This window comes from Gossypium hirsutum, chromosome A07 (assembly GCF_007990345.1).
Source record: "Gossypium hirsutum isolate 1008001.06 chromosome A07, Gossypium_hirsutum_v2.1, whole genome shotgun sequence".
NCBI lineage: Eukaryota > Viridiplantae > Streptophyta > Magnoliopsida > Malvales > Malvaceae > Gossypium > Gossypium hirsutum.
The window spans coordinates 1655110-1673002 of NC_053430.1; the positions used below are offsets into that span (position 1 = coordinate 1655110).

General features: G+C 27.3%; 1 protein-coding gene across 2 annotated transcripts; it reads left to right on the forward strand.

Moving 5' to 3' along the window:
- Nucleotides 1-1575: 1575 nt before the first annotated feature.
- Nucleotides 1576-3914, forward strand: LOC107929977 (stress-response A/B barrel domain-containing protein UP3). 2 transcript variants are annotated; one of them, XM_016861536.2, is made up of 2 exons: nt 1576-1683; nt 2973-3914. In XM_016861536.2, exon 2 carries the CDS (start codon nt 3032-3034, stop codon nt 3809-3811), a length of 780 nt encoding a protein of 259 aa, XP_016717025.2. In that variant the 5' UTR covers nt 1576-1683; nt 2973-3031; the 3' UTR covers nt 3812-3914. The 2 variants fall into 2 exon arrangements, with proteins under 2 accessions (XP_016717025.2, XP_016717026.2); XM_016861537.2 differs by having other exon boundaries at nt 1589-1683; nt 2893-3914.
- Nucleotides 3915-17893: the final 13979 nt, after the last annotated feature.

Genomic DNA, 17893 nt, shown 5'->3' on the forward strand with positions numbered 1-17893 from the left:
TTCCCACTTCAACTACTACGTGGTAGGTCCTTCCAAGCGACTCTCGGTATTACGGTGTAAACGAAACTAAATTATCAAACTCAAATCTTATATCAACAACATTTTATACTATTTTTTTTACCCTAAATCTTTCTAAACGACTTTTTACGGTGTAAACAAAACTCAAACCTTATATCAACAAAATTTTACTTTAGTATAAATTTAATAGGAATATATAATATAAATTTTAGTTTCTGAATTTGACAATTAGGTCCATTTTGGTACTTATATTTATTTTATTTACTTTTGTACTTAAACTTTATAATTAGATCCATTTTATCCCTAAACTTGGATTCCGTCAATATTTGATGATATGACTAGTGTTCTTGAAACATGACTGGATTAGTTGATTGGACCGATAAGACTAAGAACTAGCCGGTATACTGGTTCAAACAAAAAGGTTGAATCAATTGAATTTGAAATTGCACGAAATCGGTAAAAATCGAAAATTGGAACAAAAACCAGTAATTGAACAGGTTGAACCAATTTAATAAAAAAATTATTTTTTGAATTTTTATGAATTTTCAATTATTGTTGGTCCAGTAGTTGAATTAATCAAACCGGTTGAATTGGGAATCAGTGCTCTAGTCGGTTTAACCACAAGTTCGATTATTAGAACACTGTATGTGACACTTTAAAATTGAACCACCTCATTAGAGGTAAGCAAAACTTGATTCGACTCAAAAAGTCATTTTTTTATTTCGAATTAAGTTATTCAAATTATTCAAAATTTTCGAGTTAACTTGAGTAAGTAATTTGGTTTTCAAGTTCGAGTTGAGTTGAATTTTACAATTTGAATAACTCAAATAATTCAAACAACATATTAATGTAAATACATTTTTAGTCTCTGTCAATTTTGAAAATAAACAAATTGAACTCTTTTAACAAAAATTATAAAAAAAATATTTATAAAAATTTTCCAATATTTCAGAAAATATTTTAAAATTTTCCAAAATAATAATTCTGAGGACCTAAATAAGTAAATCATCAATTCAAGTTTATCATACTAAAATATCTTTTTTTTTTCCTCTTATTTTATTTTGGAAGAGTTTTGAGATTTATGTGCTCTAATATGGAATTAGTTATATTGTAACAAGATTTTAATTTCACATGTTTATTTTTTTAAAAATTTAACTCGAAAAAATTCACTAAATTCAACTCGAGTCGATTCTAAAAAATTTAAAATTGAGTTAGGATGATAAAATAGGACTTGTCAACTTGACTAACTTAAATTTTTTTCGATTCGATTCGATTTATGTGACACAATCTTTGAATGCCATGTCATCAAACCTTTATATTTTTCAAGTTTAAGAAACAAAATAAATCTAGTTGCCAAGTTCATGTACCAAGTGGATCAGAAAAAGTATAGGCATCAAAGTGGACTTAGTTATCAAGTTCAGGAGCCAAAAATTATATAATCCCATTTAAAATATATATAATTATAAGGCCCAACCAAATGTTACTTAGGCCAATGTGATTTGGGCCGGCCGAAATAACATTTTTTTTTTCACATGACATATATCCAACCACGCACATGCTCTTGACCTTCTTTAGTCAACAAAACCAAGACCCCATAAAACCAAATCCGCATTTCTTACAATTCAACCACAAAAATAGGCAAAAAGACGCCGCAATTTCTCCAAGGTTAGTGTCAGTCCACTCGCTCAGCTCATTTACTTCTCTTTGTAATCTATTTATATAATCTTTAGTTGATTTTTGCCTTCAGCTAATCTCATATATTTCTTTTTAGCACTTTGGTTTTTTTTTTCTCTCTTTGAATGGAGGGAAGAAAAGGGGCACTTAATTATAACGATTCATTTGGTTGCATTGTTTGGGATTTTGATTTTTAGTCTTAGAATCTCATTTCCCAATTTGGGTTTGTGTTCTTTTTAGAGATTATGCTATGGGGTGGTACTTAATCGTTGTAACATTTGAATTGCTAGTCTGTAGTTAATGTTGCTTTTAGATTCTTATAATTTTAAAATGGTTTTGGTTTTGGGGTTTTTGAAGTTTTTGGTTGATTCTAAATTCTTATAATTTTGTAGGCAGTGTTGAAGTTTTGTTACTTTTGCTCCAACTATTAGTCTACTTCTTGTTTATTTTGATGCTGTATGAAATCTCGCCCTCTCTTTTTTTCTCTCCATTTCGCCCACTTTCTCGTCTCCCAAGCACCTTAAAAGACCCTTCACTTTATCTACTAGTGCATTTCTTCTTTCTTATTGTTTCTACTTGATTTATGCTTCATATTTCTTTTTGTTCTTTATTCAGTTGTTCTCTTTGCATTAATGTAAAAAAGGTACTTATTATAATGATTCGTTTGGTTGAATGTTTCGGGACTTGGCTATTAATCTCAGATTCTCATTTCCAAAAAATGGGTTTGGGATTTTTTTTATTGATTTTTATGTTTGTTTTTAGAGATTATGCTATGGTATTGGTAGTTCTTGATCGGTGTGGTAAAAGTAACAAATCATATTGCATTTTGCCCCCTTACTAAAAAAAAAGCGGCAAATTAATAGATCATAGAGCAAATTTCATCCATTTCTTCTGTAAAAAGTCGGCTTGGTTGACAAAAAAAATAAATAAACAGATAGTTACATGCAACGTGTGACATGTACCTTATGTTGATTATGTTGATATACAATGACCCATTTTTAAGGGTAAAAATGGATGGAATTTTTGGTAAAAGGACTAGTTTGTCCTTTGATCTAACATACAGGAACTAATTTGCTTATTTTTTAATAGAAGGGGCAAAATGCAACCCGACTCCTAGTATAAGAGTCTCTATGGGTACTTACATTGTGACATTTTAATGGCTAGAGTAATGTTAATTTTGAAGGGTTTTCGATTTTGTAGTTGTTGAAGTTTTGGTTGATTGCAAGTTCTGAGCTACATTTATAAGGAAATTCATCTCTATTTGATCTCAAATTTTGCAGGTAGTGTTGAAGTTTTGTTAATTTTATTCCAATTATTAGGCTACTTGTAGTTTATTTTGATGCTGTGTGTAAAACCTCGCCCTCTCTTTTCCCCGCCATTTTCTGTCACTTTCTCATCTCCCAAACACCCCAAAAGACCCTTCACTTTATCCACCAAATCCTCGAAAACCTCGATCACCATGTCCATTGTTGAGCATGTTGTACTTTTCAAGGTCAAAGATGACACTGACCAGGCAAAGGTCAATATGATGCTCAATGGCCTCAATGGCTTGGTGTCTCTCGACCCTGTTGTCCACCTTACTGCAGGTCCCGTCTTTCGCACGAGGTCTCCAATCTCCAATTTCACGCACATGCTCCATAGCCGGTACAAGTCCAAAGAGGATTTGAACTCATATTCCGCACACCCCGATCACCTTCGTGTCGTCAAGGAAAATGTCCTCCCCATTTGTGATGATATCATGGCCGTTGATTGGGTTGCCGATAACGATCCTTTGCCGTTGTCCTTACCCTGTAACTCTGCCATCAAAGTGACCTTCTTGAAACTTAAAGAGAACGTTAATGATGAAGTGCAAGGTGAGATATTAGGGGTAATTAAAGGGATTAAGGACGGTGTCTCCGGTATTCAACAGATCACTTGTGGGGAGAATTTCTCACCCGCAAGAGCTAAGGGCTTTTCGATTGCCTCGGTTGCGGTTTTTAATGGAGTCAATGAAATGGAAGAGATTGAGGGAAACGAAGAATATGTGAACCTACAGAAACAGAAGGTTAGGGATTATTTGGATGGTGTCATAGTTGTTGATTATGTGGTGCCATCATCATCATCATCATCAAATCTTTGATATGTTATTAACTACAAAGAAAACCTTGTTACTTGCTTAATTAATGGTTGCTGTTGGAACAATATTCAACTTTGAATAATTTTGGGACTGATTGGTTTTTAAATGCAAGATTTTGCATTTTATTTGGATGGTTTCATTGTTGCTGATTATAAGATGCCATCATCATCATCAAAGTAAATCTCTTGAATACACCAAGGGGATGAAGCCATGAAATTTTCATGGGGGAGGGGCCTTTGCTGGTTAAAATGTGAATTTTTCATTATATTAATTTATAATATTACAAATTGAAAAAGGTGGTTTAGCAATTTTCTCAATTTTTGGGAGTCAAGGCCATTGTGTAACTTGAATCCACCTTTATGTATTGAACCATTGCATGCTAAGAATTTATCAAACCTGTCATTTTGAATACTTGACGATTGTCTCGAATTTAAAAGGTTAAAAATCAAGGGTGAATGCAAAGGGCAGGCAGGGTCTCGACCTCACCTCCCTTCGGTGTCTTGAAAGTTTTATCATTCAATTAAGGTTTTTTTAATACTATATTCATTTTCTCCCCTCCCTCGAATTTTGAATTTTATTTTAACTCTTCTAAAAAAAATTTTCTAGCTTCTCTTGATTTAAATATGTTGTTAGTTAATGTATTTTGACAAATTTTGAAATCCAATCTCTATACTTAAAATGTTAAAAATTAAGTAATTTAACAAATTCCTAGTCCAATGGTCAAACTCACAAGTATTTTATATTAGAATGTATCAATCACGAAGAAAATTCGAGAATAAGAGTTGAAGCTTCAAGATGATGTGATGGACTTTAAATTTCAATACGGAGTGAGGATGGATGAATTAGAAGGGTCCAAGTTTGTTCCTAGACTTAAAATCTCAATTCATGATAACAAGTCAACGTGGAAGATGTTAACAAGCTTAAGCCTTAGGCGCTCAATCGATCCCACACACCTTAGCCTATGTTATAATCAGTTGACTTGTGTATTTCTAAGCATTTTTCGGTCAATACGCCTTCATGTGGATCGAAGATTTGTCTCTTAGCTACGCAATGCACTTTAAATTACTCAATTTTGAGTTTGAGATATCAAGTTATGATCGTTTTAGTGAAGATTGAGCGAGCAAAATTTTTGGACGAGATTATTATGGGAAATTACGAGTTTTGGGTTTTAATTCAAGTTTAAGCCATATTCGATTTGATATTTAGGCTTAACTTTTATTATATACACGCCCAATATTATATCTATTAGGTTTTATATTTTTATTATTTATTTATTTTAAATTTTAGGATATTTTTAAGTATTTTAAGTTATTTAGTAGTTTTATGTTTATTAGTCAATAAGAAAGCTTAGTTATAGTAAAAATACTTTTTATTTAGATTAATTAGAGTTTAATTATACTTGAGAGTTCGATTCCGATGTAATTAGCTAACCTATATAAAAGCTTCTTTATTATTCATTAAAGGCATTCATTTATTAATAAAATTTTCAACTCTTGAAGTTAATTTCTTTCGTGCAAGATTATTTTCTTATAATTTTTTGAAGTAGCTTTTCTTCTCGATTTTCTTCAAGGAGTTATGAGAATCCATTCTTCTTTCTTCAATTTGCCAAGGATTATTTCTTAGAGGGTTAATTAGAGCCTTTAATTGAATTTATTGAGGTTTATATCTCAAAAAGTTTAATCGTACAACTATCTACTATTCATCTCGTATTCAGTTCAATCTTCCTATTCATCGATTTAATTTTAGTTCTTGACTACTTAATCTTCTTAGTTTGTTTTCTTAAATTGTTCTAACCTTCAAACACAATTTTCAAGTTCCTTTGCTGCCAGGGAAGAAGTTTTTCCTAAGTCCAATTGGTTTTTCTTTGCATTAAACAAATTGAATTTGATCTTGATCTGCGGCCTCTTATCATATGGTATCAGATCTTAAATCTTTAAGTATCAAGATTTAAGTTATGGATCTTGGATTTTAAAATTTATGTATGCCATAAATAAATTTTGCTTAGTTTTTTTTCATTCTTATTTCAATTGTGATGTCATTTTAACATGTGTTTATATTGGTTCATATTATTAAAGTATCTAATCATCAATAAAAAAACATTTTCAAAATAAGACAACATTCTTGCATTTGGAGTATTATTATATTATATTAAATTTATATTACATTATATTTATCTGTTAGCATCGTTATTCTTACCGATACAATAAGATGTGAGTTTAAGTGTACTTGAACGCATTCATCCTCCTAATTAAAGGTTGGGAAATGATTATTAGTAATTTTAAGTATTATATATATAAGAAAACATGAAAATATGCAATTAGGAATTAGGAATTCTTTTATTATTATAATATTTGAATTAATAAAATAATTTATAAATTTTAATTATTTTTATTAATTATTATTTTGAATAATGTTACTTCCAATCAATTACCTAAAATAGAATTGTTTTGTTTAATAAATTATAAAACTTAAACAAATAAAATCACATACAACATACGTGAACTAAGAGTTAATAAATTTTTTCTTGACACAATTATTAAAAAGTATAATATAAAATAATCCGAATAGTTTATTCTAAAATTATATATTTAGACATTTGCAAATCAATTTAGGATTTATAAATTGTAACAATTTACTAACCATTTTTTGTTTATGATATAATGCATTTAAATACTTAGTTTTAAGTTAATTGTAGGTGGATAAAGAATGTTGAATATTTATATCCTGCAAAAATATAAATTTATTTATTTTCAAATAATATATTTAAAATGATGGATCTAGATATTAATTTACCCAATTTGAAATCCTTTCAAATCTTAAAAGTAATTATAATATATTTTCATTTTTCCTAATAAAAAATAAAATAATCATAATTTAACTAAATTTATTTTAAAATTATTTTTTAGTATTAATAAAATAAAAAATCTAAACCCCCCAGCATAGGGGATATAATACTCGGAATGAATTATTAGACCAATCAAGGTAAAAATATTATAGAGGTCATTGTATTAGGAATTAGATTGCATTTTACTTTACTTAAAAAACGAGTAAATTAGTCATTGTACATTATAGTAAAAAGCAATCTGATTCTTTCTATTAAAAATTTCATCTACTTCTACTGTTAAATATTGACATGATTAATAGAATAACCAAATAGATATACATGGCGTGTCATATGTATCTCATTCTATCTGACATACATGGACTGATTTTTAACAATAAAAATGGATAAATTTTTTTATAAAAAAACCAATTTATTTTTTGATGTAATATACGTAAAGTAAAATTATTCATTTTTAAAGTAAAAATAACAAAATATAATCGAACTCCTAATATAATCGCTTTCATAATACTTTTATCAATACATCAATAAACTCTATTTGATTATGCCTAGAGCCTAATATGAATTATTTCCAAAATACACAGACAACCTCGTCTTGTTAGTCCACAAATGTTGGCCCCAGGTTTCATGGCCAAGCTACAATATTATCATATGTATACATACGTATATATATTTTTGTTTTACATACACACCAACGTATATATATTCTAGGGTGAATGTTGGACACATTTTGACTATATGACTCTCCAATACTGTTAATGAATAACATCACATTTCATTACAAATGAAATAAAAAATAGTGAAAGATATATAAATAAATGTTAATAATTTTATTTAAACATAAACTCAAAATCCTAAACTTGACACCTTAAACCCTAAATTAGAAATTCAATATAATTTTTGACGAATGGATCTACTTACACCAGTGTAAAATTAAAGACGCTTTACCATTAATATGTTAACAGTCCAACCGTTGAATTTATCAATATATTTGCACTTATAATACATGTAAAATTTTTAACCGATTTGATATCTATATCATATCGATTTAAAATATTATCTATATATATTAATAAAATTTAATGGTTTTTTTTTTGCATAAAACAAGTAAGTTAAAAAAAAAACTCATTTATATCAAACTTGATATTAAAGTTGTTCATGGGTCAAACTGAGCTGAGGCCTGATCTTAAAAATATTTCAAGCTCAAGGTTCTTTTCGGCCCAATCCATCCAAAAAGCTGATTTCATCGTTCAAAATTAATAAAATATTAAAATATATTTTAATTAATATTTTATAATTAATTTTAAATTTTAAAAATATTTTTTCATTAATTAAATTAAATTCAAGTTGAGCCAACTCAAATTGCAAAAATATAACAGTTGAATTGTTAAAATATAAATTATATAAATAGTTATATAGACAAAATATAATAATTATAATGAATATTGATTATATTATTATTATTTATTTATAAGTCCTTGTTTTTTATATAAATTTTAGTTTTACCCGTAATGTATAAGTGTTGAGCTAACTTATAGTCCTATATTATATGTGCAATCATTTATAAATTAGTTGACTAAAATTAATTATCTTATTGTAAATGGCTTCAAAGTCAATTGTTTTTTAGTGCAATAATTTTCTTTTTGGAAAAAGGAAACCTTAACGTAAAACAGCAACCGCTATGATTTTATTTATTTATTTATTTTCAAAAATTGTGTTTACATACGTAATGTATTATTGAAATGGGAACATTTTGGTTCCAGGCTTTGAGGATTTTGCCTGTATCTCTCTCAATCATCATTGGATCCTCCAATTTTCTTATTACTTAAATATTAATATTAATATTAAAATAGGATTTCCATTTTAAATATTAACTATTTATTGCCAAAACTAAAGCTAATTCCCATTGCTTTCCCTTTTTTTTTAAACTTAAGGATGGTAAATTTAAAATTGCCCTAAATTCTTTTATTATTGTATATATAAACAATTAACAGGGTAAAAATATAATAACGTAATGTAAAAAAATGTCATATATTTTTTATGTTTAAAGATTTTTTGAAGAATTATATTTAAATATTTGTTTTACTTAAAAAAAGGATTGAAAATATTAAGGGTAAGTAGCAAAAGTTAAATTGAAGCGGAGCGTGGTAAGGCGGAGATAGATGCATTCAACATTTATGGAGGTGGTAGTGATTTTTAAAATTATGCATCCACAATGATGAAGTCAAAAATTTATTTTGAGAGTCAAAATTAAAATATAAATTTTTAAGGGACTAAAGTACAATTTTATTATTGCATTAACTTATTCTTTCTAAAAATTTTAAATGAATTAAATTAAAATTGTATCATATTGAAGTGTCAAAGTGCAGTTTTACGATGTATTAACTTATGATTTTAGAATTTCTCAAAGAGATTAAAAATAAAATTTTGCCTTTTTTGGGAAGGTCTATGCTGGTTGTTATCATCCCTAATCACGGCTTAATCAAACATCAAATAGAAAAAAAAATTAATAATACCCAAATTATAAGCATATTTATATATTTTACTTTACTTTAATTTAAATAAATTTATATTTTTAATTATCTCGCTTTGATTTTAAACCTTGATAGAATTGTGCTCAAGAATTTTTTTATATGTATTAATGCAGGTTTAAATTTTGAAGACGACATTGTTGAGAGAGACAACCACAAACCCTGAACATGAACAATAAAACGAGCACGCACAGAGAATACTCAAAAAAAATTATTAATAAAATATCAAATAAAAATTTGAATTTATTAAATAATTTTCTTAGAAAAAAAATATTAAAAAATGGAAACAACAATTGAATCTAGAGATTCAACAATTATTGACCACTGATGAACTAATAATGATCTTATTGACAAGTTGGTGAGTACGTAGATTAAACGTTACTTTGTATTAGAGACTGTGATTTTGTAGTTAAGTTGTAAGATTTTATTTTACTTTTTTTAAACACTTGGATCAAGTTATGAACTTGTTGACTTAAACTAGGTTTATTTATCGGATCAAACAACAATTTTCTCCTTTATTTTTAATTATAAAATTAATACACAAAACTAGGGCTCGGACAAGAATTGTAACCCATTTTAAAATATGTTGTGAGTTCCTATATTTAGATAAAATATGACTTTAAATCTTTTAATTTTTAAAATTTTTTTCACCCACGTGCCACAATTTCTAGTTTTATAATTTTCATTGACATCCACACACCTTTCATCTTCACATTCACATGCCAATTTAATTTCGTTCAAAAGACATAATGTTAAAATAAATACAATCTATATATTCTCTAATAATCATTTAACAATTTTCTTAGAAAGATCACGTGCCAGATTTTAAATTTAGTATGATAGCAATTTTAACTCTCAACATTTGTATATTTGTGTTAATTTACTTTCAATGTCGTACATAACGTAAAACTACAAAAAAAAAGACTATATTATACAATATATAAAGGTTGAGGATTAAAATTACTATTACATCAATTTTAAAAACTGTCAAGTAATTTTTCCTTAATAATTAAGTGACCATCAATATAATTTACCCTTAATTTTCAAACCATTTATATATATGTAACTTAATAAATTATGGGTAGAAAATAAACAGCCGAATGTGCCAAATTGCACATTATTGTAAAATAATGAACCTTGTAAAAGGAAAAAAAAAAGAGGCCAAATTGTAGCCTTCAAATGGAATCTTTTAAATACATGGGGAATAGAGGTGGTGACATATACAAATTTCTAAAATGTAATTATATATAAAAAAACAATTTGTAAATAAGAGAGAGTGTATAATTTTATACATAATTAGTAAACTCAATTTCGAACCATCCTTATAAATGAAGTCATTTATATTTATTTTTAAAAGTTTTTGATGATGTATTATCATTGGATTCATTGACAATTATTTTATACATCGTTAATGTATTGAACTCAAACTTCAAGAACTTTTGTATGATGCATAGATGGTGTAGGGTGTGCCTCGTATTTATCAGACGTTTTGCAGGCATTTAGAAAGATGTTTTGACCAGCAATCGAATAAGACCCAAAATAGGCCCGACGTTAGGAGGAGGAGGGAGGAGGAGGATTAGGACGTCGCGACAACGTTGAAACAATAAAGTAGAGACAACGACGCGACGAGGCAATTTGTCACGTCATGATGTGTTCTCCTATTTGGCAATTGCGTTTTAGACTTCACGCAGGATTGATTCTCCCAGTTAGACTCTAATTATTCTAAGGATATTTTAGTATGATTAGAACTCTAATCTAAGTCTACTTAAAAGGGACATTGTATCTATGTTTTGACATGCAAAATCAACAATGGCTTTTTTTCTTTGAGGCCGACAAGATGTAGTCGCATATGAGTTTTGGTGAGAGTTTCATGGCAATTATGAAGAGTGTTTTGTACCCTTTTGTGAGTGCCCTATGAGATTTAGGGTTTTATTTACCGGTTTTCTCTTTGAAATTTTGAGCTTAGTATTTGCGGTTTGGGTAATGGAGTTTTCCACGTAAAATATTTGTTCCCAATTTTCTCCATTTTACTTGTTTGTTGTTTATACGAGTCGATTCCCAACAGATGGTTTAATAATTCTATATACACATGGTCAATGAACCAAATTTCAATACGTAAGTAGAGTCACTTGAATTTATTTTAAAAAAGAATTGATGATGTATCATCATATGATTTATTAACAATACCAAAAGAATCATATAATTTATTAACAAAATATAGAATTATAAACCAGAATCTTTTAATTTTACATTGGAAAAATTATCTCTAATATATTTGCTTTTATGACTTTTAATATTTTTTAATTTTTTTCACCCACGTGCCACAATTTCTAGTTTTATCATTTTCTTTGATATTCACACCTTTCATCTTCACATTCACATGCCAATTTAATTTCGTTGAAAGACACAAAGTTTTTATTATGTAATTTTAAAAAATATTTCCATTTTCGAATATCTAGGAATAAGAGCAAAGACTCGAGTTTATGAGTTGGGATAAAAGAGTTATCTTCAATTTTAGTTCAAGCACAGCCATTGTACTAAAAAAGAAAGAAAGAAAGAAAGAAACAAAGCAATTAATTTTTGGGTAAACTACATTATTAGTCACCCAAATATTTGTAAGAATTTTTTTTGTCACCCAATTATGAAAAGTTACAAAATAGTCATCCAACTATACAAATTTGTCTTTTTGAGTCACCATTAGTTAAATAACCAATGTAAATATGACGTGGCAGATTTTAGATTTGTCATAATAGCAGCTTTAACCCTCGACGTTTATACATTTGCGTCAATTTACTCTCAATGTCAAGAAAAGCAAAACTACAAAAAAGACCAAATTATACAATGTGTAAATGTTGAGGGTTAAAGTTGCTATTATGCCAATTTTAAAAGTTGTCAAGTTATTTTTCTGTTAATAATTTAACAATTGGTGACAAAAAAAATTTGAATAATTGGATGACCAATAAAATATACTAATAATTAAGTAACTACTAGTATAATTTACCTTTAATTTTCAAACCATTTATATATATTTTTAAGGTCAACCAATTATATACTTGTTATATATTTAGATGCGTATATGTAACTTAATAAATTATGTAAATAACCAAATGTGCCAAATTGCACATTATTGTACATGGGTTACCTTAAATTGGAAGATAATTAAAGTCCCTCCCAACCCTCAACCCATAAATAAGAGAATAATGTGTTTTAGCATATTTGAATCCACGTCTTTCTACATTGACAACAATACGCATGCCAATCGAATTAAGACTCAATTGGTTCAAATGTAATCTTTTAAATACATAGGGAATAGAGGTGGTCCATTGTTTCCAAATGATGTAGTTTACATACTCTCTCTGCCAAGGGCATTTACAAATTTCTAAAATAAAATTATATATAAAAAACAATTTGTAAATAAGAAACAAAATTAAATGTTAGATTTTGAACTATTAAATTCAAAATTTAAAAATTTATATTTGGTGCACCAATAATTTATAATTTTATATATGATTAGTAAATTTAATTTCGACATATCATTATAAATGAAGTCATTTGTATTTATTTTAAAAAGTTTTTTTATGATATCATATCATCATTTAATTCATTGACAATAATTTCGCTAATGTACTAAACTCAAACTTCATGAACTTTTATATGATGTGTAGATGGTTTAAAAATTCTATATATACACTGTCAATAGACCAAATTTTAATACGTCAATATAAATTAATTTTTTTTTTATTTTTTTTTACGATCTGTCATCATATGATTTATTAACGATACCAAAAGAATCATATAGTTTATTAACAAAATATAGAATTATACACCAAAAGTGTTGAGTTACTGCTTAAATTGTTTACTCAATTCGAATCCAATCCTACACAGTGAATTGCTTATTTGTTTTGTTCTTAAAAATCCATTTTATTCTTACAACATTGTTGTTTTTTGTTCTGAAAACTAACTGTTATATACATCATTCCTTTCAAATTAGTTCAACTCTTCCTGCATCACTTGTAGCTAATGTTCATCCTTGAGAAGTTGTTCCACCTTCTTTGGCTCAATGGAGGGTGTATAACAAGCTAGCCGATCCATATCACAGTAGTTTGGCCTAGACATTTTGCTTTATACAAAAAATCTATGTAAGACATCCATACCCAAAATATTAAATTAATCACGTGAAAATAATTATTTATTCGACTGATTCTAAAATTACAAGTAAACAATGATGAAATTACTACACTAATAACACAAAATCCTAACAAATTTCACTCAAACTGTTACAATAATTTAATTTCAAATAAATTACACCCATGCATGTTCCTCACAATTGTACTCTCTTAATTCCACACATGAAACTATCAAACAAGTCTTTATTATATAGGCGTTTAAGTCTTCACAACCAAGCTAGTGTGGTCAAAATAAATCTCTAGAAACCTGCCCCAATTAAATATCTTGATCTCATATCTTGTGAATAAGGTAAGATAATCACCCTAAGTTTAGGGTTGAAGTTAAAAAAAAATATTGAGAGGAGGGAGATAACATTAAATTATATATTTTTACGAAAACTAAAATGCAATTTCATCATTTTAATAATTTGTACTTTTATATTTTTTTAAATCATAAAAATAAATAAGTCTCAAGAACCAACATACACTACCAATTCATCAAACATAAAATGAAACTCCAACTTCATCAACTAAATCTAATTTAAATTAGTGAAATTGAATTGCAAAGGAATTATTGATCTATTGGCTATTGTCATGTTCCAGTGTTATTAATTTATTTCTTTTTTTTATAATTAAAATTTAATTTAAATTAGTGAATTTGGATTGCAAAGGAACTATTGATCTATTGGCTATTGTCATGTTCCAATGTTATTAATTTATTTCTTTGTTTTTATAAGCTTAATTAGCACGCACGTTACCATGCATCGTGGAAGTAACGTCGATGTACGTGATGTTGTTTTTGCATGGTTTTTAAGCAATATATGATACCTACCTATTGTCGCTCTCTAATTGGAGCAAGGGAGGGCATGCCTTCAAACGCTATCATTCAACATTAATGTACAACATATCCAATATCGTATTTCCACGTATCACAAGTTAACATTTTAATTATTTTAAAATTCAAATTTAATCTTTATATAATTATTCTTATGTTGTAGTGCTAAAAATATTTAATTATATGGTTGTGGGGATTGCTCGCCTCATCCCTTAATTATATGGTTGAAGGTTCGATCCTTGTTTATGAGAATGGAACATATTTCATGGTCAGTCGTTTATCTCTTCAGAGAGCACCCGCAACAAGTGGATTATTTATGACTGTTGGCGATGGATGCCCTGGTTTACTAAACTAATTATATATTAATTGAGTTTTAGTTTGATTGATATCATTGTTGTTGGATAAATTTAGAAAAACGTGAATTTGATGCATTTAAGTGCGTAATATGTTCCACTTTAGGAATTTTGGGATGATGCCTAATTTAAATATCGTTTATATTTGTTTTAAATTTGGACCTTATTCTTTTTTTTAGTTAAGTTTGACTCTCAACCTTTTAAAAAGGCTTGAATTTCTATTTGTTTAATGGAAATACTAACTAAAATAATAAAATTTTAAACATGGTAGGTTACATGGCAATCTACAAGCACTTCATGCTTCTTCTTTTTTTCTTTTTTTTTTTGAATTTTTTAAAATTTTAAATTATTTGTTGATGTAACATAACATGAAGTATAGTGGACTACCACGCGGGTTGCCATGTCAATATTGTTAAAAAATAATGTTTCAGTCAGCATTTTCATTAAAAAAATGGCTTGACTCTTTTTGAAAGATTAATTATTAAATTTAACTCCAAAAAGAAGAAGAAGAAGAAGAAATATCAAATTGACAAAAGATATCAACGTTAAAAGCTAGATATATCATTATACCAAAAAAAAACCCTATATATCGATGAAAATATCTATATCTTTTTCTTTCATTCTATTTTTTTTTTTTGTATTGTTCATGCCCATTTTAAAGTCTATGTTAGAGATTCATGGCTACCCCCTTTCAATAATATTGTCTCTAAAATTTAAACCTACATTCTCTTAATAAGAATTCAATGTGTCTTACTACTACATCTAACACTTATTAATTTTATTATGAAGTTAAATCTTAAATTTACCGTTTAAAAAATAAAATAAAAAGAATCATTCTATATCTCTAAACACACCTATCACGTTTCAGTGTTATCTGTCAATATATATATATACACACACGTGAATCCCATGCATTCAACAAGTGTTAATTAACAATTTAATTATTGAACTAATTGAAAGAGACAAAGAAATTAAGCTTTTCATTAGTAATTTCACACAAGCATTGACTTTTCAATATGATGGTGATGATTTGTGATGAATATACAGTGCTTTTCTCCCCTTTCTTTTTGTTTGCATGCAGAATATATTATTAAAAAGAATTTGAATTTGTGGTCTCAAACTTGTAACTTCAAAACGTGAATCCCTCAACTAATAAGCCTCGAAAAGCAGTCGTACAGTAATTGTGGGAAACAAAGAAAAGCAGATTTCTTTTGCACATGGGGAGGGGGCACTTGTTTTCCTCTGTGATATTGAATAGCCATTAAGTAAACGTCAATCAATACAATTAAATAATAATTTAGAAGTTTATCGCACGTGTATGCGTGTAGAAATTATGGTTTTAAAATACGAATTTGTGTTTAAAAATAATATATGATAAACAATGAAATGTATGATTTAAAACTAATTAATAACACATGACATATGTAAAATATTAGAATAATAAAAAAACTAGAATAAGCGGTAATGAAAGCGAAATATAAGAACATGAATACGTTAGTTTAAGATTACGAAATGGATACAATTATTTATCATGGTGTTGTCATCAACCCTAAGTTGGTGTCGAGTTAATTTGTAACTCCATTTCAATCAATAACATTATTAATACGTACAATTGATGAAAGTAATAAAATGTGCATATTAAAATTAAAATGTATACAAATATTAAAATGATACTTTGATTGACCGGTAAATTTAAAGTTTTGCTAACTTAATTGGCATGAGTTCAAATCTCATCCTATGCACATATTGTTGGTTTTTTTAATAAAAAGACTAAAGTACCCTCAAATAATTTTTTTTTAAATGTGAAAGGGACATCAAAAGAATTTCCCTAACTGAGTTGAGACTCCATTGATGGGTGACACCAACTTAGTAAAAGGCTTTATAAATGTATAAATAAGTTTGAATTTCGGTTACTTAATTTCAAAAAGTTACAAAATGATCACTAAATTATTCGGAAGTTTTCATTTAAGTCATTGAGTTGCTAAAATCACTGTTGTATGGCATTCTCTATTCACACCATCTACACCAATTGAAAGCTCTCATTCCCTTTTTCTTCTACAGTTTACCGAACTATTATTATTACTTTTTTTAAAAAATGTGAAATTGTCGGACCCTTAATTAATTAAATTTATTTTGATGAGAATATTACACATTTAAGTCATACTAGTTCCCAGATCACATGCATTACATTGATTTTACGTGTTTATTTTTAAATTTATTAAATAATATATTTTTATAATTTTTAAAAATATATATTTGCTAATTAAATGAGAATTGATCTAATTTATAATAAAAGCCCATTAATTTTGAAAAAATAATTGAGAAAATAAAATAACATTTTAAAAATAATAAAAACAAAAAAGTGTGAAACAAGCAGTAGTAAATATTAAGTAATTAGATAAAATAATTTATAATTCTAAAATGAGTTAAAAATTCAATTACAAAAAACTATTATTTTAATACTTTATTTCCTTTGACATAATATTTCATAACACAATGATAAACAACATTCACAATTATTTAAATATTATTAAAACCAAATAATTGTAAACCTATGACTAAAAATCTCAAATACAGAATAATTAATACTATATTATGTTTTTTTCTAAGTATAAAAAAAATCTCAAATACAGAATAATTAATACTATATTATGTTTTTTTCTAAGTATAAATTTTTATTAAAAATATCAAATTAGTTAATTTCACATTAATATACTATCATATTAATTAATATTACTTTTATTATTATCACATAATAATACTAATAAATTATTATTCTAACTTCAATTTATTAATATAATTAATAATAAAGCGTATTTTCATCGGTTCAAAAGTTTCTCTAAATTCATACATATATAAGAGACTGATATAGCATTGGAATTAGACTTGTACATAGATCAAGTGGGCATAAGTTTGATACATATATGCGGGTTGAACCTTGGACTAGATATTTTGACTTTGAACAACCCAACTCAAATTTAAATTGAAATATTTTTTATATATTTAATTAGTGTAAGCAGAATCAATCGGACCGAGTCAAATTGGAATTTGAATATGAATTTTTTGGACATGGGACACTAAATTTCAAAATGTTACAAAATGGGCATTAAACTATTCTAAAGTTTTCATTTAAGTTATTGAATTATTCAAAAGATTTTATTTAAGTAATTTGATTGTTAAGTTTTTTTTTTTTAAAAGTTTAGCTAGTGAGCTCCAAACAATTATTTAATGATCGGTATAACAAATCAATACCCATCAACGAGTAAAAGAATATACTTTAGATCCAAACCAATTTAACGATCAGTGTTGAATATAGAAGAAGAAAGTTATTTAGATTTTGATTCGCAAATTCATAATG